Source organism: Rhinolophus ferrumequinum, chromosome 10 (genome assembly GCF_004115265.2).
Source record: "Rhinolophus ferrumequinum isolate MPI-CBG mRhiFer1 chromosome 10, mRhiFer1_v1.p, whole genome shotgun sequence".
In the NCBI taxonomy this organism is placed as follows: Eukaryota; Metazoa; Chordata; class Mammalia; order Chiroptera; family Rhinolophidae; genus Rhinolophus; species Rhinolophus ferrumequinum.
The window spans coordinates 33,298,151-33,320,084 of record NC_046293.1 but is presented as its reverse complement, the minus strand read 5'-3'; the positions used below and the strand labels follow the sequence as shown (position 1 = coordinate 33,320,084).

Below are 21,934 nucleotides of genomic sequence, written 5' to 3'. Positions count from 1 at the left end.
TAAGATCCTCCCTTAAGACTGCAAACGTCCCTATGGACAGAAGCTTTTTTTCCCTTTTGTGTCTATTTCCACAGAGTCCCAGACTTTAGTAGGTATCCAGTAAGAGTTTACTAAATGAATTATGTTCTTCCTAGTTCCACATGCTTAGTGCCTGAAATTTATTTTACTACACTTTCACAATCCCAGGTAAATGGTGAGATGTTCATAAGTGATAAAAATGATAATGATATGAAAAAGTGTTTCATGGGAAATTCTGCTCTAATTGAGATTTCATTAAAGGGTTAACAGTACAAGTTATCAGATAATCAGCTGGGATATTTGGGATTACTTACTGAAGTAGTACTGATTTACAATGTATAATCTGGAAGAATAAAAAAGGAAAAGGAGGAGGAGGTGGAAAAGAAGAGGAAGAAGAGGAAAGAGGAGAAGGAGTAGGAGAAAGTAACAATAGCCAAAAAAAAAAAAAAAAAAAAAAAATCTCCAATTGCTATGAGATGGCCAATGAAACTAGATCTCTTGGAGGTCATACACCAAAATTTTTGTGGACATGCTAATGATTGCTTCAATGGTTTTATTAAATATGCCAGAGAAATTTCTTGCACTTTATAAAACAGATCAATTTTTAAAACACAGTTCAGAAAACGGACATGAAATAATGATCATGAATTACTTTTAAATCATGTAACAAAATTATTAAATTGATTAAATGCCAGAGGGAATGGATACAGAGTCATAAGCAAAAATTTAAAAAAATATATTCTATTCATTATTTATTCATGAAATGAATCCATCCATCAAACATATATTGATCACCTACAAACTGACAGGCAGGTTTTGGGATGCTATGGAAACAGAGACCAATTTGTCTCACATCTTGCCTGAAGGGAGCTTATAGTCTATAAGAAAGAGAGCAAAGAAGACAAAAAAAATGAAATACAAATGTTGTTTTCTATCACAACTATATGCATGTGACCAAGATGGTCTTAACGTTCCCCTCAGCTTGATTAAACTTTAGGTTTCTTTTAGTCTGTAGGTCTTTGACATCTCTTTTGTTAGAGCATTTACTTGATAAAACTTGAAACTCCAAATTCTTTCTCTGCCCCTTTGTAGAATATATAAATCTCCCAGCACCTACCCAGTTTTACAACACAGGAACATCTTTCTCAAGGACCTGGAAACCTAACCTCAATAAGCACCAATTAGCAAACACAAATGGCCTAATCACATTGACGAATGCCCTCTGAGGTCCTTCAGTACTTTTCCCACGAGTTCGTCCCAGCACTTAAAAACTCTCCTGCTTTTGTTTAGATAGAGGTGAGTTCATTTTTCCTTCCCTATTTCAATAGTCTTGAATAACATCTTGCCATTTGTAACAAGTATGTGGTGCAATGTCTTTCTGACAAATCAAACCACGGCAACACAAAAGACTAAACCTGTGGGGGAATAGGTAAGATTTTTTTCAACTGACATGACACCTGAGCTGAGATGTACATCATGAGAACTAAATACACTGGGTGAAGAAGGGGCTGGTAGCATTCCAGGCAGAGTGAGGGGCGTTCTACAGGCACAAGAGCATGGGTCCTGGAGCATGACATCAGTTTCTCCATTTGAAAGCTTCTTAACAAGATATATATGTGTGTGTGTATATATACATATATGTATATATATATATATATATATACATATATGTATATATGTATATATATATCTTGTTTTTATATATATATATATATTTTATATATATATATATAGAGAGAGAGAGAGAGACAGAGATACACACAAACATATATATATATATATATTAGTTAAATTTAAAGAAATTTCAATTTTTCTATCCAAGTTAATAAAATATAGTAATGCATTAGATTTTTAAAAGCAAATCTCTAAAACAATCTTCTACCAAAACTATTTACTTGTCTATTTCTACTTTGTTTTTGTTGTAGTGAAGTACAAATCAGTTTCTGTTCAGAAATATTAAAAGGTTAATATACTTTTTAACCCAATCTTTTGACTTGAGAGTTACATGCAGATGACCATAGGCTGAAGGACAGACTTGAATCATGGTGATAGGAAACACTCTACTGTTCAAGGTAATTATTTCTCTTTCATGGTGGTGTATTCATGGGGAAGAAGCTAACAAAGGCTCATTTTTCCTCCTTTTCTTTTCAGGGCAGCCCCCATGAGAACAGCTGTTTTCTTATTAATGTTGTTTAACACTAGCAATAAACCTCTCTGGAATTAAACCCAATGAGGTGACGTAGAAGAAAGTTTGTACCAAATAAATTTGCGTAGATTAGAGTCTGCAGGTGGTCTAAAACATGCCTGTATCGGGAGCCAAATTGTTCAGCACTGGAACCTTTTGAAATGAGAACAAAGAGCCTTTCATTGCTCAAATTCTACATGCAGCTTAGTACTTCATTATAAACCTCTTAGTTCGCTGTAGGAATCTTGCAGATTTAATTACGAGGTAGGGAAAAAGCCTTCTTTTCCTAGGATACCATATTGAAACATTTTATTCTATGTTTCCTGGGAGATCTCCAAGTTTTGCAAATTGCTGAGATTATCAGTGCATATTTAATATAATTTTTTATGAAATCTTAAGTTTCAGGCTCAATCAAGTTAACCATCACAGTCAATATGAAATCTGAAATTAAAATTATAAGAGTAAATAGCAATGGAGTTAACAATGAGGAGACCAGGGCTTCCTTTCTGGTTCTGCAGAAACCGTCTACACCTTGGGATGTTACTTAAACTTCTGAGCCTCAGTTTAGTCTTTTGTAAAAGGAGGCAGCTGAACTGGATGATCATTGTTTCCCCTTCCATTCCTAAAATTCCATTAATCCATGGGGCCCATTTTTACTAAAAATTAACACTGTCCAACACTTATTATTTTCTTGGCTGTAAAGGAATACTTCAAAGATGATCATTTTTCAAAAGCTATGGTATCAAATTATTGTTGATATGTTAAATTTTAATATAAGGTGGCCAGTTGACTTTTAGAAGTCGTTAGTAAACAGAATCCACAGAATTCTCCTTGCTGCTTTAGTGAGCTTGATAAAAACGGGAAGGTCAAGAGAGTAACACATTAGAATCTGGAAGTCAGAATGGAAACCCAACCTTACAGAACAGGGAGGAATCAAATATTTGGTTGTTGCATTTGGGGTTAACGCCAACCCTGACCAGTTGAGTCTGCTAAATCTCCTGGCCTGGGTTCTTCAGTTCCTGATGCCTAGATTACATGTATGGTTTGCAATGTGTTTGAGTTCAAATAGCAATCAGTTAGGGCCCGTGGAAACAAAGCTTTACCAGAGGCTAAGCCGACAAGACTTTCCAATATCAATCAGTGGAAAATTTGCCCTGTCCTTATAAAGCAAATTACCTGGCTCTCTTCATGAAAACAAAGTGAAAAAAATAAAACTAATGCATGTTTATTAAATGAACAAATGAGAAAATAACCCATGGATCCCAAATCTTGGTACCAACCTCTGACTCCCAAAATCAGCACAAAATTTCCAAAGAAATCTTTTTATAAGCATCAGAGATATAAAATATAATTACTTTAATAAGAGAATATTGAAGAAAACAACTTTTGATTTCCCCCTCCCATTCTGTACAAAGTTTATAGGATAGAACTTAAGCAAAAATCTGACCTTAAGCCAAATTTGCAAATCCCTGTTTCATCAGTCTATAATTAATAATGAACTCTTATCTTGGCTTATGTGAGCTTACAACCAGGTACTTCATATGAGGGAAAATGGGTCAAGGCCCATGTTCAACTAGACAGTCAAAATGAACCAAGTCATGCATTTTCATGACTGCTAAAAAATAGGAACAAATGATCAGAACGTCTTTCCTTGGTAATATTTTGTAAGGGATTTCAAAAATATTAATATTACAGTTGTACAATATCATCTATGAAGGTAGACAGAAACCATATATTATGTTCTCATGAACACCAGAACAGTATTTATGCAATGTCACTGTAAGGGTTATGAGTTTTCATAATTATGCTATTAGCAGGTGAAATAGTAGAGAATATTTCAAGATGTAAAGAAAAATAATCTGTTTTTATAGTCAAATTAAATGGATTAGATTAGCTACATGATGCACTCCAAATCAACGACCAGATGTGACCACTTTTCATTGTCACTATTGTCACTACCTTTGTCCAAAGCCACAGCCATCTGTTACTTGGATAATTACAAGAGCCTCTTAACTCATTCTCCAACTTATACCATTTCTCCTACCTCAAACTCAAGAATATTGTCAATACAGCAGCTGAAACAATCCAGTTAAAATGTAGGTTGAATCAATGAACTCTTCTATTTAAAAACACTGATGGCTTCCCATATCACTCAAAGTAAAAGCCAGACTCCATACTGTGACATACAGAACCCTACCTTTAAACAATGTACCATCTGCCCCTCCCCGCTGCTCTCCACCCTCTTTCCTCTGCTCCAGGCACCCCAACTCTCCTAATCCTCCTTGAACACCTAGCCAGTCCAACTCACAACCTTTACATGGCTTGCTTTCCCATCTCCTTGGAATATTCTTTCCATATCTATCTTTATGGGTCACTCCTTCACTTCTTTCAGGTCTCTTTAAAATTTTTTAGAAACCTCTCTTGTTTGGCTACCTTATCTAAAATTTTATTCTTTTAATTTTAAGTTCTTATCCCCTTACCTTTTTAAAAATTTATTCCAGCATTTATCGGTACCTAACAAACTAAAGATTTACTGATTTATCTTACTTAGTGCTTATTGACTCCACTGGAATATAAGTCTAAAAGTGCAAGGATGTATTTACTCTCTTGTCTGATTTGTTCACAGCTCTGTCTTCAGTACATGGAAGAATGCCTGGAACAGATTAGGTGCTCAATAAATATTTGCTGAATAAACGAGTGATCACTACATACTGCGTTATATAGTCTTCCTCTAAACAAGCTGACAAAGCCTATAGTTGGTCTACATGGTACCTGAAATTCCTTTCATCTCTAAATCATTAAGATACTCTGAAGAATAGGCTTCAACTATTTTTTTTTTTTACTTCATGACAGAGAACATATCTTTGGATGAAAATGGTATTATTGCAGATCCCAAGACTGTATTATTTTATTATAAAATAAAATTTCTCTTATTTTAATATTGGAGAAGGGCACTATCCATAATCAAATGTGGCCGATGATATTTGGACTCAAAGTTTGTAATTCATGAGAAACATAAGACTCATCTGAACCTAGACATAGATTTTATAACTTACCTGGAGATTCATTATTTTCACAGGTTTCCTCTTCATTTGGTGCATCTTCTTCCTCCTCTTCTTCTTCTGGGTCATCGGTATCTCCTGACTCATCACTGTCTTCCACCCATTTCCCTGGCATTAATCCTGCCGAATCATAGGAGTTGCATAGAGGACCCACAATATGAGAGATAAAGGATTCCTGAAGGTTGGCCAACTGGGGAGCAGAACGGTCCATGAAAGGGCTTATTGGTAATCCAAGGCTGGCCTCTTCATCACCCTAGAAATAGGAATGCAGAAAGGTAAATGACATGGAAAGTTTAAAATACAAGTAAAGTCAACATTCACTTGGTAGCTCAAATTTGCAAATATTTTTTGCAAGAACCCAGACATTCAGTGAGAATTCACAGGTTTAATATGTTTAATATGTTTAATATGATCACTCTTAGTGATCATATTAAAAATCAGATTGTTAACCTGAAGTTATCTACCAATATGATCACTCTTAACTGCTGAGAGATTCTACCCAAATCACGAAGATTCCTACAGAAATGCCTTGTTTCCATTTACCATTTCTGTGACCTTGAGGTTTTGGTACTTGATCAAGGGGAAATTCATGAAATGGTTTAATGTAACAGTAGATGATATTTCTTATCTCAGTCAGTGTACCTTATATTAGAGTATAAATGCATCATAAAATAAATGCTGGGAATAATTATCAAGCAAATACATAATCTATCATGTTTTCTTTTTCTGCCATGGCTACCAGGAATCTTAAAATACTGTATTGCTCAATTAAAGTTACTACTTTATTCCAGTTTTTGGTTGAATTGTATCTTCTGTGATTATACGGTTTCTACCTTCATATTTTTCTATATGTTTAATATGATCACTCTATAAGCGTTTTTATTTTGAACTATTTCAAATCTTTCTGGGAAAAAAATCAGATTGTTAACCTGAAGTTATCTACCAAAATTAATGAAAAAATATGCCATATGTCAACAATTGTTATGTCAAGGTACTGGAAATTATTATAAGTTGATTTTCCTTTTTATTTATATTTTTCCTGTATTTCAATGTGACAGGATTATGAATTAATCTCATCCCTAGAAAAGGAAATACATTATTTTCTAGCACAAACCTTTTATTTTATATATGAATCTTGTGTATAATATCCATAAAAGTTCTTTCTAATCTCATTTTAAATATATCCATTGACAGACAATTTATTATTTATTAAGGTGCCTCATCCTATTTCTGGATGCCTTTAGCAATACAAATTTCTTTCTGACATTGACCTGATATCCATCTCCCATAACTTCTATAAACTGCTTAGATTCATACCATTGTTAGGGAAGCGAAAATGAATCTAATGTTTCTTATAAATCAGATCCTGAGTCAAGTACTTTACATAATTTACCCTCTTTAATCTCCACAACAACTTCATGATAAACCTAATCCTAAATTTGTGTGTCAATCTTTTAAGTATCTGAAGATAGTTATTATGTCACCTTTATTTCCCCCCGGAATAAATATCTTCACTTCTTTCATGTGCTTTTATATCACTGATCTCTGTCCTTTATGCATGCTCCACTACCCCCAGATTCCTCTTAAGAGAGTGATTCGCAGCACTAAACACAAAGTTTCAAGTGTAATCTGGTCAAGTAGGGTAATGTGGGGAAGATCCTTTCAAGTGTAGCTTTTTGGTAGTGTGCTACTCATAGTCTCATGTCAAATAAAATGGCTACTTTTTAAAACTTTTTCATACACTACTGTTCTTAACTCTGTTAGAAAAGTAAACAAAATTAATCTAGTATATATTCATATATATACATTTAAACTGGCTTCTATTATAAAATTTGTAAAAGAACAATATTTCAGTGGTTTTCCTAATGTCTCTTTTTACTTTAACATCTTCTCTCAAAATATTTGCAAATAACTTTATCTTAGAGTTTTTATTGTTACAATTTAGTCCAATTTTTTAAATCATTTTTTTATCCTCTGACTAAAATTGGCCAACAAATTTTCTGATGTTAGGGTGAATATGAAATAGACTGATCACACTTTCACAGTTTTTGGAAGCTTTGGTGAAGTATTGAGCGCCTACGTATGGATTAACAGTTAAATCAATTACCTGTTCATAAAATTCATTGACAATACCCTCTGTCCACTGAAGATGGAGCTCTTTACATTTAGCTGGCCCATTGATATCAGCCAACTTTATGCACATTTGACAAACCAGTAGACGATCATTTTCATTGGTCCAATCTATTCCAACATCATCGTTCACCTGTTTGAGGGAAAAAGTTAAAATGTGTTTTGCCTCAATGAAAGCTAAAGCTGAATAGGAGAATAAACAATAGAATATTTATTGTCTTCCTACCATGTGGAGATCAGAATACCAAATAAAGGGAATTTTTCAGCTATTTAAAATAATGTTACTGGCTCGCATAAACAGTAAAATAGTTCATCAAAAAAGTAACATAATAAATAATGGACAATTTTTAATTATGGAATTGAAAATAAGTAAATAAATACTATTTAAAATTAGCAAATGTTATCAATTAGTATTAAAATAATGTAGCTAACAAATAAGAAATTTTCTTGAATTAACATTAAAGCATTTATTTTGATGTATGAAATTTTGCTGCAGGGTTTTGACTTTTCTACTGCCAGATAATTTATGTTAGTGAACCACAGAGATAAGAGCAAATAAAATTAAACAAAAACACAATGATTTTAATTATTTGTCTGCAGAACTTTATTATTCATCTGCAGCACTAAGTATAACACATATAGGTAGCACTTCAATTTCTCAGATTCCTAGATTGGGACCAATGCCTATTTACCTGCTTCTGGTTAAACATTGCATTTCATTTTCTCTTTTGACATATAAGAGGTGACAGCAATGAGTTTTGTTCAACATTTTAGTTTCATGACATCTTTCAATGTGACCATAAATTGAAGAATGGTACAAATCTAGTTACCTTGGCATTAAATTTGGCCACAAAGTCAAAGTGTTTCTTCAAGTCAGTGGCCAAAATTGCTTCAATGACAAGGAAACGGAAATGCTTAAATTCCACATGGTCAAGGTTAACTAAGAAGTTATACTCTGGCCGGGACATGAAAAGACTCCATGCAGCAGCTGCGTGATGATTCTCCAAAACTGAGCGATCATTATAGAGCACCGCCTAGGCAAATAAGAGAGTAAAGAGTTCAATTTTTTAAGTTAAAAAAAAAAAATCACAAAAACAAATGAAAATATGTAATGCTTTTCGAATTCTCATTTTTCATGGAACACAGAAATGTAATTTTGTGACTGCTGGTTATTAAAAATCACTTATTGCTGCACATTGACTGTTGATTACTTTTCTTGGTTGAATTTCCTTCTTTTGTAAAATTAACTTCATATCCTTGAAACTTTATTCCAAACACATGCAAGCGAGAGGCTTAGAGTTAGATTTTATTAGATTTCTTTGCAGGGCACAGGAATTTAACCATAAAAACATGCATATGTATTAATATTCCTAAGAGGTAACTCAACTACTTCTTGCATCTAGAATAAGAATGACCTCTTCTTAGTTAAACACATATAACCAATAAAGAGGATTGGAATCCATGAGAAGCCCGTAATTTAAAACATTCACACCCCACAATCAGCCATAGGAAATATCACCTCTACCTAGTAACTAAGGTATACAGTCATTATCTACTTGCTTTAAATTTTCTAATAACGTTGAGGGAAGATGCAGAAGAAGAGGATGCTGCCTAAATAATGCTTGAAGATTAGTGTGGTAGGTAGAGGAGAGAGGAAAAAAGGCCTAAGGACAAAAAGGAAGGACTATTATTAATGAAACTTAATATTGAGGTAAGTAAAAATGCATAAATGTATAGGAAAATTTGAATGGTATACACTGCTGGCAAGAGGATTTGCATGACTATCTTTAGAAAAATAAGAACACTAGTGTATGAAGGACACAATGAAAGAAGTTAAAGTAGGTATTCAGGGGAAAAATCAGGATACCTTTTTATTGTACATAGAGGAAAATTCTAGACTAGAATATAAGAGAGGATGTGGAAATGGATGGGAATGGGGTGAAAGAACAAATAGCAAACAAGAAAAAAAAAAAGAGTAGAGGACCAGATTGGCCTCTAGATCCTCTAGAAAGAAAAAGAGGATCTTGGGATCTTTAATAACATGGGCCAGCTGATTACATCAAAAAGAATCTGACTGAGTTTAACTGTATAGATGAAGATACTTAGATATTTAGTGATTAATTTTTGACTTAAATTTAAACAGAAGCTGAGATGAATTTTTTTTAAAGTTATTGTTTTTGGAATATTATGTTCAAGAAAGAAATTTCCGTCAAATAAAGTAAATTGATTTTTAATTCCTACTAACCAATATAAATGCCGTAAGAATCATAATTGTTATAATAAATATACTTCAAAGGAATGAGATGTATATACTAAGAAGCCTTACATTCTTAAAAGTCCAAGAAAGATTTGATTCTCTAATGTTTTCAGAAAGGGACTTTTGTATAGGTTGGATTTTCTTTGTTGAGGAAATTCATCAACATGAATCCAAGTCCTTTTACTTCCTCAGAAGAACATTGAGAAAGGATCCCCAGGGATAATGAAGTGGCATACCTACAATTGATAACTTGGAACAAACCATACTATCTTTTCCAAGTTAGTGTGATCTCTAAGAATTTTATCTCAGGGCTAAATATATAGGTTGGCTCATATTCACTTGGTGTCTATTAGAAGTAAAATTTAAAAAATTAATTTTCTTCAGCAAAATCTCTCCATTGAATTATTTCTCCTAATCAAAATCAAAAGATTTACCTGTGGAGCACTAGTTGCAACGAGGAATGCATTAGTCCTTCCCGGGTGATCATAGTCATGCATGGCTGCCGCCACATACAGTGCCATCAACTCTAAGGCGGGGATATTTCCAGACAGACATCCATATTTATCATCCGGCACATTGTACATTTTTGAAAATACATATCCCATATGTCCATGTGTAAATCCACTGTCAGAATCTGTAAAGGGAAGATAAAAGTAACAGAATTTTTAAAAAAGTATGAAATTGGTATCATTTGTCTTGACCTCCTTTGAAAAAAATAAAAAACAAAACAAAAAAGCTCTCATTCCCATAGTTCCCAAGGAGGCACAGATGTACTCAGCATGTACCTGAATCACTTGCTGATCCGTGATCATTAATCACAGTTGAGAGGCCTGGGATAGGTTGCGTAGTAAGATACCAAACAGCGTGTAAGACGTCGGTGGCATGGATTCTGTTATGGTCTGTAACCAACACAAAGGAACAGTCATTAATTTGTGAACTTTGGGGTCCAAAGACTAAGAGTGCCATCTGCTGGATAAACAGTTTGGTCCTAACATTTTAATACCCCAGTGAAAGCCAGCCAAACATTGTAGGACAAATAGTCTTGGCTTACTCTTCCATTACTCCATAATATCCAGAGTAACAAAGAAAAAACCCACAATATTCTTTATCATACAGATGTCTGAAGTAGAAAACTCTGTATCCAGGGTCTATCAGAAATCTAACATATATAGGAAACTCACTACGTGCAACAATTGTAATACTTCGTCTTGTACTTATTTCCATGCTCCTGTATAAGACTATGCAGAGTACCAGAATAAAAGAAAGACACATGACATTTCAACTAGGTCAGAGGAATGGTCTATACCATTCAATATTTCATCTTTGATACATAGGACACAAATACAATCTGTGAATAGAACACAGTAGTAGTCTCCTATATCAAACTTAAAACACTATAATAAAAATAAATAATATATTTTTATATGCAGATTGAATTCACAAAGCAAAATTCAAAACCAAAATCAATAATGTTCTCTGATCTAGAAATTTCGATTTGGGAATAGAGTTTAAGAAAATATCTAAAAGGAAAAATAAATACCTCTTTAGACAATAATGTAGGGAGCTGGGCCATTTAGAAGAGTGAAAACGATGGGAAAACCAAATCCCCTACTTACAATGTCATTATCATGAAAGGGGGTGTAGTCTATACGTGCAGTTCAGCTTCTACTGAACTGTGACCAAAGGCCCAATGTGCTCTTGGCTCTCCTTCATTTGGTGCAATTCTTCTAAGTTTTTCTCCTGTTCATCTGGCCCTTCCAAATACTTTATTGATTGACAGGCTTTATTCTAAATGTAATTACGTTATGCATCTTATTTCTACTGAACAACCATGATACACTTTCCTTCTCAAATACAGTCATGGGCTGCCTAACGACAGGGAATTTTTCTGAGAAATATATTGTTAGGCAATTTCGTCATTGTGCCAATATCACAGTGTGCACTTACACATACCTAGATATACACCTAGGCTGTACAGTATACCACCATCAGACCTATACGCAGCCTGTCATCGACTGAAAGATTGTTATGTGGCCCATGACTGTACACCAGATTACATCTCTGAATAATAGTGAACAGATGAAGAGAAGAGAAAATGGAAGAGAACAAGAATGTTAATGGGAATTTGAAAGACACACCTGTTCCCTGGTCAGGGAAGAAAGAAGAAACTAGAATATTTGTGGTGTTGGTGGAACACAGGGGAAGTAGGTAGATGGTGCCTGTTTCCTCCAATTCTGGCAACTGTTAGGAGTCAATCTTTAGGTGACGACATGTAGCTAAATCTTAGGTAAACAATCCAGAAATGCAGTTGAGGGGCTAGGTGAGGGCTTGAGAGGACATCTTCAGAAAAGTTTTGAGCAACAGATCTCGTTAGGCTCCCAAGGAGGAAATAACAACACCTGCGCCTTGTGTCATTGCTAGAAGTGAATACTAGAAATAATAGATATTATCTATTATTGCAAAGAATAATTTTATTAAAAATGGAGTCTATATCTCTGTGTATAGACAATCTCAAGTGATTCAAGACAATTATATTTTATGTCTACCTGTGTCATACAGTTGATCATGTTAGTGGTTTCTGGCTTTAGGACAGATTTGATTTTGTATCTGCTGTGATGCTCACCAGCTGTGTTACCTGGAGTGAGCTACTTAAAACTCCTAAGTTTCATTTCCTTATCTTAAAAATATGGAGATAAAAATCATGCCTATTTCATAGCACAGTTGTGAGAATTATAGAAAGGAACATATTTTAAAGTACCTGATATATAGTAAGCTTACAATTAATGTAAATATCATTCACATAAACTACTGCTATTAGAACAAGATGGGGAATTAGCACAGATCACCAGCTTTCACTTAATGATTTGTAAGAATAGAATTGAAAAGCTAAAATAAAAGCCATGCTAAGTTCTTGGGGAGGGAAAAGACAGTGATGACCCAATAAAGGAAGAAAATGGCAGCCTGGGCAGAGGGTGTCACTGTTAGAGGATATGTTGGAAGAGAGTTTCTGAGAGTGCTTTTCCCTGTCGCAATCTGGGAAGATTACTGTGTACAAGTAGTTATCATTGCTATTGCAAGTCAAAGAAACCTGTGTATGCACCCAGCATCGCAGGGTGGATGTGGGCAGTATTAGAGTGTTGGTAGAGCTTGTTTGGGGGTGAGAAACAGACAATATCAAGTACAGGCAAACTTGCAGCCCTTGAGCTGTGTTGCTTCCTGCCATGTTCCCCACCTAAAGGCCCAGGTCCAGAAGGTTTTATAGATAAGTTTTCAAACTTTCAATGAACCAACAATTCTATCTAAATAATGTAGTGGTGAAAATATAAAATGAAGGGAAGCTACCAAACTCATGAGGCTAGTATAATCTTGATTAAAAAACCTGGAAAGAAAGTATATGAAAAGAATATTCCTTTTGCTTTTGTGTATTTGTTCAAATGTACCATATAAAACAATAATTAATCAATCCTAACTCCTTAAAAAATATAGAAGTCTAGTGTATGTGTCGATCTAGGAGAATTACACTGTCACTATCACTTAAGCAGGATATAAAATCATCTGCCTTGTAAGTAGTCAATAACATGTTTATTAAACAAATATTTACTTGCATGTACTATGTGCAAGTATTGTGCCAAGTGCTGGTATTGCTGTTGCTGTCACTATTAACTCTTGATGACCAATTCATGGGCAAAGGTACCCAGAAAAGAAGCTAGCTAGATCAATGTAGGGGATTGACAGGTTTCTGTAGGATACACAAGCATGTTTTCTTCCTTCCTTTCTTTCCTTCCTTTCTTTCCTCCATCCCTTCCTCCCTCCCTCCCCTTTTCCGCCTTTCCCTTTCTTTCTCTCTCTCTCATATCTATCTATCTATCTATCTATCTATCTATCTATCTATCTATCTAGTATCTATCTACCTATCTTATCTATGTCTATTTTAAAATCTAGATTCTTCAAATTTTAGTATGAGTTCTGGGTCTAAATTTAAAAGCTTTCATATTCTCCCTCCTCTCTTGGAAATTTTTAAAAGTGTACTTAGAAGTTCAATAAAATTTAATTTCTAAAACTTTAGGTTATTGTCCTATTAAAGTTAATCTAACCCTATTTTGGTTACTCTTAGGCTTTTCTTCATTTAGTTACAGGTTTACTTAGCTAGAGACATATCAAATATAGCTCTCTAGGAGTGAATATTAAAATAAGCAAACATACAACAAATTTTTATGTGTGCTAATTTTAATTAATAATGAACAAATCTTTTAATAATTATCCACATTAGTATCAATTTACAGCCCTACCATATGCAAGGTAATATTATTTAAAATAATCACCAATGAAGCTTAACTAGCTTGTGAGAAAACATAAATAAATTCCCTTTATGGAAAGTGTCTGGGATTTCTAATAGAACAAGCAGGTTTATTATAACAAATTATTTTCACATGGAGTGAAGAAACCACTATTTCAGGAAAAACGTCTATTCACTTGTAACATATAAAAATGTAATAAGAAAATGTAAAAATTAACAATAAAATATAGAATCTGGAAACTGCTTTTTATATTTAAATACTGATCAATTTTCCCTACGATTTAATGATATACTAGAGAAAACTTGGTAATTATTATATCAATTACTCAATGGAACTTGTCTATAGTTGATTATATTTGGAAATGTAACATTAATTTGTAAATATCATCTGGTAACAAGCTGTCTTTTAGTGTTTAAGTGGCTTCCTTTCTATAAAAGTTTATTTATGTAACTTCTCAACCTTTGAGAAATCTCTAACACATGTTAATCACCGACGTCCAACCAGGGTGGGTCTTGGAAAAATGTTATTAAGAAAGCAAGGTTTATCTTGAGATCTTTTCAAGCTACCCCTTTTTTATATCTCTCTTCCAACTTCCATGGACCCATTGGCCAGACTTTTCCAAGGGGCCCTGTGTTCTTAAGGTCCTCTCTCTTCTACTCCCACTTTCCTATTTTGCCCCATTTTGGTCCTATAGTCTCTAACAAATCTAATTTGTAGATTCTATTTTTCATTCTCTTTTCCTATCACATACCATCAGCTGCGTATTTTCATTCCAATGTAGCATGTGTAAGGCATTTCAAAAAACAAATATGTTAATAATCAATCATTAGGTTAAAGTACTACCCCTTACAGGAAATACCTGTGCTTTATTTGTCTCCATATAATTTTATTTAACTTAGGCTCTTTGCAACTACAAAAAACATGGGAATACCACTGCTTGTTAAAGCTCTGTGATTGTCTTCAAGGGAAAATAATCTTAAAATATTTTAGGACATTATAAGAATTTGGGGTGACTACCTAGGGATGAGGGATTGGGAAGAAATGGAAAAAGAAACCTAAATGCTAAGGCATATAGGGTTTCTTTTGGGGTGATGAAAATGTAAATTGGTGTGGTGATGGTTATAAAATTCTGTAATATACTAAAAACCATTGGATTACATACTTTAAAGGAGAGAATTACATGGTATGTGAATTATATCTTAATAAAGCTCTTATAAACAATCAAAAAAAAGACATGGGATTCAAAAGTTTAAGGTACATAAAAACAAATTTAAAAGTTAAAACATGTTTTAAACAGCATGTTTCTAAGACATGTTCCAGCTAATATATTATTTTTGAGTATTATTTTTCTTTCTATGCATTTATTTTCTAAAGTACTACATCATTCTATACATTTCCACAATTTCACTGACTGGATTTATGGACATTTTTCCCAGTTCCATATATTATGCAGCCTGTAGGACAATTCTACTTATGTGTGCTGATGCTACCTGAAATGCTACATATCAAAAATATAATTTAACATCTCCTCTTCCAATTTCTCATGATTATAAATGATAAACTTATTCTCACAATATTCAGTTTATATGCTCGAGTATTGGTTGTGTCTTTTCCTTTGGACTTCACCTTTACCTGATTTTTAAAATGTTTCTAATAACTTCTCCACAATTACTTCCATATGTCTCCTCTTTTATATTTATTACTTAGACCATCATCCTTCTGTCTCTCTATCCCCAGCCAGGTTTATCTCATATTGAAACTTCAATAGTTGGTGATTTAACTTGTCAGATGCCAGAACAAAAGTTGAATTCACTCAATAAAAGGAGTACATTATAAAACGAGCAATATATTTAACAATTTAATGATTTATTTAGCACACACTTAAATTACAGTTAGTATATGAAAAGCACTATTATAATCCACTTAGAATTGTTATCTCTTTTTATCCTCATACTAAGTCTATGAAGCAGATACATGACCCCCGTTTTACATATTAAGAAATGAGGCGGGCAGAGTTAAGTGAGACCCAGGCTCTCCTACAGTTCATAAGTGAAGGGGCCAGGATTCTAACATTCTAACATAGGCTATTCTGATTGCTATACCATGTGGCTGCGTCATGTTTACAATGTGTAATTGTGTGCTAGCTGCTAATGATTCAATATCCCATTACCCATGGCGAATTTAAAGTATTATTTCACAAAAAATCTTATACTTACAAGGGATTTCCCTGTATCCGATCTCCAAAGCATGAAAGTAATTCATAAATTCCTTAACTGGAATTTTAAAAGCTTCAAAGAGGCCCATGTCTTCAAAAAGTCTGAATGATACCTGTAAAAAAAAAAAAAAGACAAAGCCTTAAAAACATGCAAGGAGGAAAGGTTAACCCTGTCCCACTTGATTTACTTTATTCCATGATAGACCTTATTAAGATTTTTTTTCAATTTTTCAATATACAAATAAATTTAACAATGATTCATTTATAAAGAAATTTGAATTTCATTTATTTGTATTTTACCCCCTTAGGGTAAGCACTGTTAAGTGTATTTGAGATAGGAAATTAGAAACTGAACAAATGAAAAGAATAAATTTAAAAAAAGCAGGCATCTGTGGGTGTGTATTAGACATAAACAAATGAAAAGAAACGTATCAATTTACGGCTGGTAGAGACACTTATTGGGGACAATAAATATATACTGAAGACCGCTATGTGCCTAAACTTTGTAGGCCCTGACCACAAGGGGTATATAATCTATTTTTAATGATAGAGACATAAATGAAGAAAAACACAACCAAAAAACAATATATACTACGGAAAGATATCAAAGCACCTAATTTTGTGTGATATGGATAACTAGAGACTAAAACTTAGTAAATTATTAATTGTATAGTACTTACTATAAGCACTACTAAAAGAATGACAGAAAGCTTAAATATGGACTAATCACATATATATGCATATGTACATATGCATATATATATATAGCATTTAATAAGTAAGATGCCTGCTCTAAGTAGTTTATATATATATTAATCATTTACATATAATTAATCCTAACATCACCTTCTGAGATAGGTACTGTTAATTATTAGCATTTGAAAGCAGAGGAAACTGCAGCACAGAGAGGTCATGTGACTTTTTAAATACCACACAGCTGACACATTATCAGAACCAGAATTCAAACTAAGCATTTTGGGTTCAGATTTTGTACTCTTAATTGCTTCACATCTTATCACCAGTATTTGAAAAGCAATATTGTTAGAATTGCAAATAATTATAATTTCCTATTATTCTCTTAAAACATTTGAAAGATGAATTGAAAAATTAAAACAACAGGATATTTTACAGTATGATTTTAAAGTAGGAGAATTTTCACCAAAAAGCTGTTAAAAATCAACCACCAATAATCCAACTTATAGATAAACGCCACCTTTAACCAGGTAAAATATTCATAACTGAAAAAAGTAAGCATTATTCCAAAATATGGATGATGTCCTTTTAAATTTGTTAAAGTAAACATGAAAATCATCAAAAAGGCAAGCAGTATCTCGAGACTGAGAAGTCATTTCTACTGCATATATGTCTCTTTGAAAGTCTTTTGAAGTGAGATTTTTTCTGTGTAATTTCAGCCAAAAGGTGATTTCTTGGAATGTTCAAGTTAATTTATTTCAGCTGTCCTAAGGTCTTACTAAGTTAAAAAAAAAAAAAAAAAGCCTTTCACATAGTAAAAATTTCACGATTTTTATCCTTATAAACTCAAGTCAAAGGGAAAGAAATCCATAAATTTCTACTTAGCAAGGCAAATAAAGCTGCATTTTAAAAAAGTTTAATGTTCTGTAAATTGGAAAAATAAACTGATATAGTAAGGATCATGTAGTTATGTATTTATTTTAGTTTTGAAAGATGATTGGAAAAAACACATTAATGAATTTTGTCAAAATCTAATCATTAATTGTCTCTAATCTTTCTAATGTCTACTTACATCCATGACTCTCAGAAAACGTTTTGTTGCAAAGCTAGTCAAGTTGCAACCTCCCATCCCCCAGCTCACAGAACTTCAAGGGGAGCTAGGTATCTGCGATGGTATTTGGTACCCTGGCACTTGTGCTGCAAAACCAACTGCAATAACCACTCTTCTACTAGCTCAGACTCTCCATTTGGAGAGTTTAAAGCTATAATAAACAGATATATTTTAGGGGGCACTGAAAAGCACTTTAAATGAAGATAAAAAGCCTGGACTTCCGCTATGGATCGATCTATATTCAAATCACGAATCCAATATTTACTATAGGGCTTTAGATGAATAGTATATCCTCTTTTCAGCCTCAGTCTCCTCTTCTATACAATAGAGATTAAAAATATATATATATCTACATGAAAGTTACTGAGAAGATTAAATTGCAGAGTTTGGGGGAGTCTGTGGTATATATATCGAATACAAAAAAATGTGAGATTTTTCTCTCCATACCAGCAAACACTCCCTCCAGTAAAAGAGAAATAACTCAAGGTCCACCGCCATGTCTTCCTGTGGCACCATTACAGGCATATTCCAGGGGAAAATGTCTCCCTCAGAGTCACAATCTACAAAGGGTTTTAGGAAGTGGGATATAAAACCTCCCAGAGGGAGCCCTGAGGTGTGAGGCTAAGGGGATTGGAAACAAATGGCTGCCCTTAAAGCTGTTCTCAAGATCAGGTAGCATTAAAAAATAAATAAATAAATAAATAAATAAATAAATAAATAAATAAATAAATAAAAATCTTGTTTAGCACTGAGGAGAAAGGAAGAGAGGAATGAGACTATTAATTCCTAATGAAAAACCAAAGGCTATCATTTTAGTCCTTAATTTCAGTCGTTGGTCAGAATAGCATCTGGCAGAGGCAATGACTGCATATTATATAAACATTGTAATTATTCTGAGTTTCATACTGATGTCTATTCTGAGTTTCATCAATCATTTTAGCATAATTCTTTTGTGTGCAGTCCGTTGAACTGACATACATCTCATTTCCCAACTAGAATGGAAGTTCCTTTAAAGCAGGGCCATATTTTTCTTCTTGAAGACTAGAATAATACTTCGGGTTTGTGCAACTGAGTGATAGAGAAAAAGGTCCCTCTATTGTCTTCCTTCAAACTTCAATGGATCAGAGATGCTCACCCCGAAGTTCCCAGCTCATATACTTGCTGAGAGGTCCAAACAAGGTCTTTCTCTGATGCTCAGAACAGACATCAGTATTAATAAGTGATTTCTTTCCTTGTGTATTGCAGCGATGGGTTCGTGGCCTCAATGAATCTGGGTTCTGAATTCTCATCTAAGTTTTATATTATCAAGTTTGGTATTTATTCAATATATAAGAACTCACCTAAAACATTTTTAAATAAGCTGATACATATTATTGCATCCTCCCCTTTAGTTAAGAGTGTTATTTTGATACGTGTTTGATAACAGAGTGAATCCACTGTTTTGTTTTGCTTGTTTAGAGCATGTATGTTCAGATTCTTAATTTCTGTATTTTTTTCCTCCCTCAGGGAAACAAATGTTTCTTTATTTGGGAAGTCCTGAAAATAGTCTAGCTTAAGGAAAAGATACTAGAAGTCTTGTTATACAGCAATAGTTTGCATTCTATATTTATGATACATAAAGGTGTGTTCCATACTAAAATGCAGAGAACTCTATTTGTTATGTTTCCTATTGTACGGGGGAAAGATATTTCTGCATAATATCTTAGTTTTGATAAGGCCTAAGCACTGTAATATTAAAAGTTTAGAAAAAATAGTCAATGGAAATCATTACAATAAATTAGTGTCTGTTTATAAATAGTCAGCTTTCTTCTTTTGAGGGCTTGTGTCAGCTTTTCTTTTGCTGAATTCTATGAATTTCAGATCATTTCCCCATGTTGCTTGTGTGTCCCTGCTTGCTCCCCGCCCAAATACATATTTTAATTGCAGGATACGGTATTTTATTCACGTAAAGGTCCAATTATTTTTGTTAACCCACCACCAAGCAATTTACAGAATGTTGGGTACTAAAATTTCCTTTCTCTGCCCAATACCCCTATGGTGTCAAGCGTGTACAGAGCTTTAACCAACCAAGAATATTTTTTTCTACATTTAAAGTCATGTGTACGAATGCATTTCTTACTTGACTAAGAATACGGCCACATTTTCTTCCTATTTTTTCCACCAAATCAAAAATCGGAAAATTCCAAGTATTTAGCTTCTCCATGATTGAGTCCAAGTTATCCATGACAAGAGGTTCAGGAGCAAGAATTGGTTTGTCCTGTAATAAAGATAAAAACATTTTAACAACCTGCAGTTTTTCTACAAAGCAATTTATGCTTTGGTAAGTTAAATTCAACAACTGAGTTTATCTGAAATAAATGACTTAAAACTTCAGGGTGAATGAGTGAGTGGGTGATCTTTAAAAGAGATCAAGATAAACAAGACGTGGACCTCCAAGTAAGGAGAAAAAGTCATGATGTTGTTTCAGACCATGAATTTTGCAATATTAGGTGCCTGCTTATTGCTTGTACATAAATGTTACAACAAAAAAATGTATGTTTCTTCCATAAGTTGACATAACTGCTTTGTAATCTACTATGGGGTTCCTAAATAAAGATTCAAGGGCTTCAGAACACTTTAAAATAGTATGTAAATTTATCTTTTTATATGTTTATATAAGTTTTTGTGGGATGAGGGTTCCTGGCTTATACTTAACTCTCAAAAGAAACCCATGAGTGAGTGGGGGTATAGCTCAGGGGTAAAGCATTTGACGGCAGAAACCCATGAGTGGGGAAGGGGAGTTAACGTACTCTAATCGGTCAAATTTGTATTATTGCTTCAAAATCAGCATTAATCCTGTGGAATGACAACAGCCATATTTTTTAGGGATTTTAATTTAATACATGTGATGTACAGTTTCCAAGTAAACACGCAACATGTAAATGCATAGATATTTTATAACTGGTGTCAAATGAGGACATTCTTAAGAGTACATTTACAAAAAAAAAAAAGAAAAAAGGAAGATAATAAGGATAAGAAAACACTGAATTATTTTATCTGAAAATACCTTTGATTTAAAAGTATGCATGGTAAATCAGGTAAAAGAAAAATGGTAATAGCAATTAGTTGATAATCACCTGACGATCAACTGTTTTCTACCACTTGCTGCCTATCCAAAATTAACCTGACTTAAACATAATTTTACCCTCTTTAAATGGATCTCTTGAAACACACAAAATAATTCCTTAAAAGATATTTATTGGGTAGCAAGTGTCGATGTAAAACTGATTTAATATAACAAAGAAAATAAATATGGGCTCACTTTCTAAATCAAGGAGGTTCTAGAAAGAAAAAAAAAAAAAAAGCAGCTGAAGCCCTAAGACAACTATACACTTCAGTGTATTGATTGATTGATATTTATAAAACATTACTTTGCTGAATGAAATAGTTCAGTTTTCCTATGCATATTTACGCTTTTAGATTTGGTTAAGAAACATCTGTAACCATTTGTGGAGACAAATACTCATGTTTTTAATCCCTGAATAACAGAATCATTAAGAGATCAATAAAACCGGGATAGGGAAAATTATATGTATGCATATGGGTAGGGCTATAATACATGCGTAATCCAAATGAGGTATATTTGTAAAGCTAATGACTCAGGGACCTATTTCTAAGCCAATCTCTGTAACCAAAGCCAAGTTCTCAAATAAACGAATGCGTTAAGCGATATGGGGCTACCAGGAATAGCATGGTCTCAGGTGCGTAGGTGCTACAAGCCGACGCTTTCCTCAGAGGCTCTCTTGGGCACTCGGTCTCATCTTCATTCTGTACAATATCACTGCTATCACTGTTGTTATTGGTTTCATAATCAGAGGTAACTTGAGCAGTGTCCTCTGAAGTTGAAAGAGAAATGCTTATTAAGAAACTTGTAACAAACAAAGGCATCCAATTAAATGAATATTCCTAAAATACATGTGGTAAAT

At 33.6% G+C, this 21,934-nt stretch overlaps 1 protein-coding gene across 2 annotated transcripts in view; it reads right to left on the bottom strand.

Annotated features, from left to right (window-relative positions):
• PDE3A (phosphodiesterase 3A) overlaps window positions 1–21,934 on the bottom strand; it is a 282,403-nt gene that overhangs the window by 8,775 nt on the left and 251,694 nt on the right. For both annotated transcript variants that reach the window (XM_033117595.1, XM_033117593.1), the window contains exons 8-15: window positions 21,690–21,844; window positions 20,089–20,226; window positions 16,167–16,278; window positions 10,438–10,551; window positions 10,087–10,286; window positions 8,226–8,429; window positions 7,373–7,528; window positions 5,260–5,518 (exon numbers count right to left, since the gene is read on the bottom strand). In XM_033117595.1, coding sequence (XP_032973486.1) covers window positions 5,260–5,518; window positions 7,373–7,528; window positions 8,226–8,429; window positions 10,087–10,286; window positions 10,438–10,551; window positions 16,167–16,278; window positions 20,089–20,226; window positions 21,690–21,844 — 1,338 coding nt within the window. The remainder of the gene's footprint in view (window positions 1–5,259; window positions 5,519–7,372; window positions 7,529–8,225; window positions 8,430–10,086; window positions 10,287–10,437; window positions 10,552–16,166; window positions 16,279–20,088; window positions 20,227–21,689; window positions 21,845–21,934) is intronic.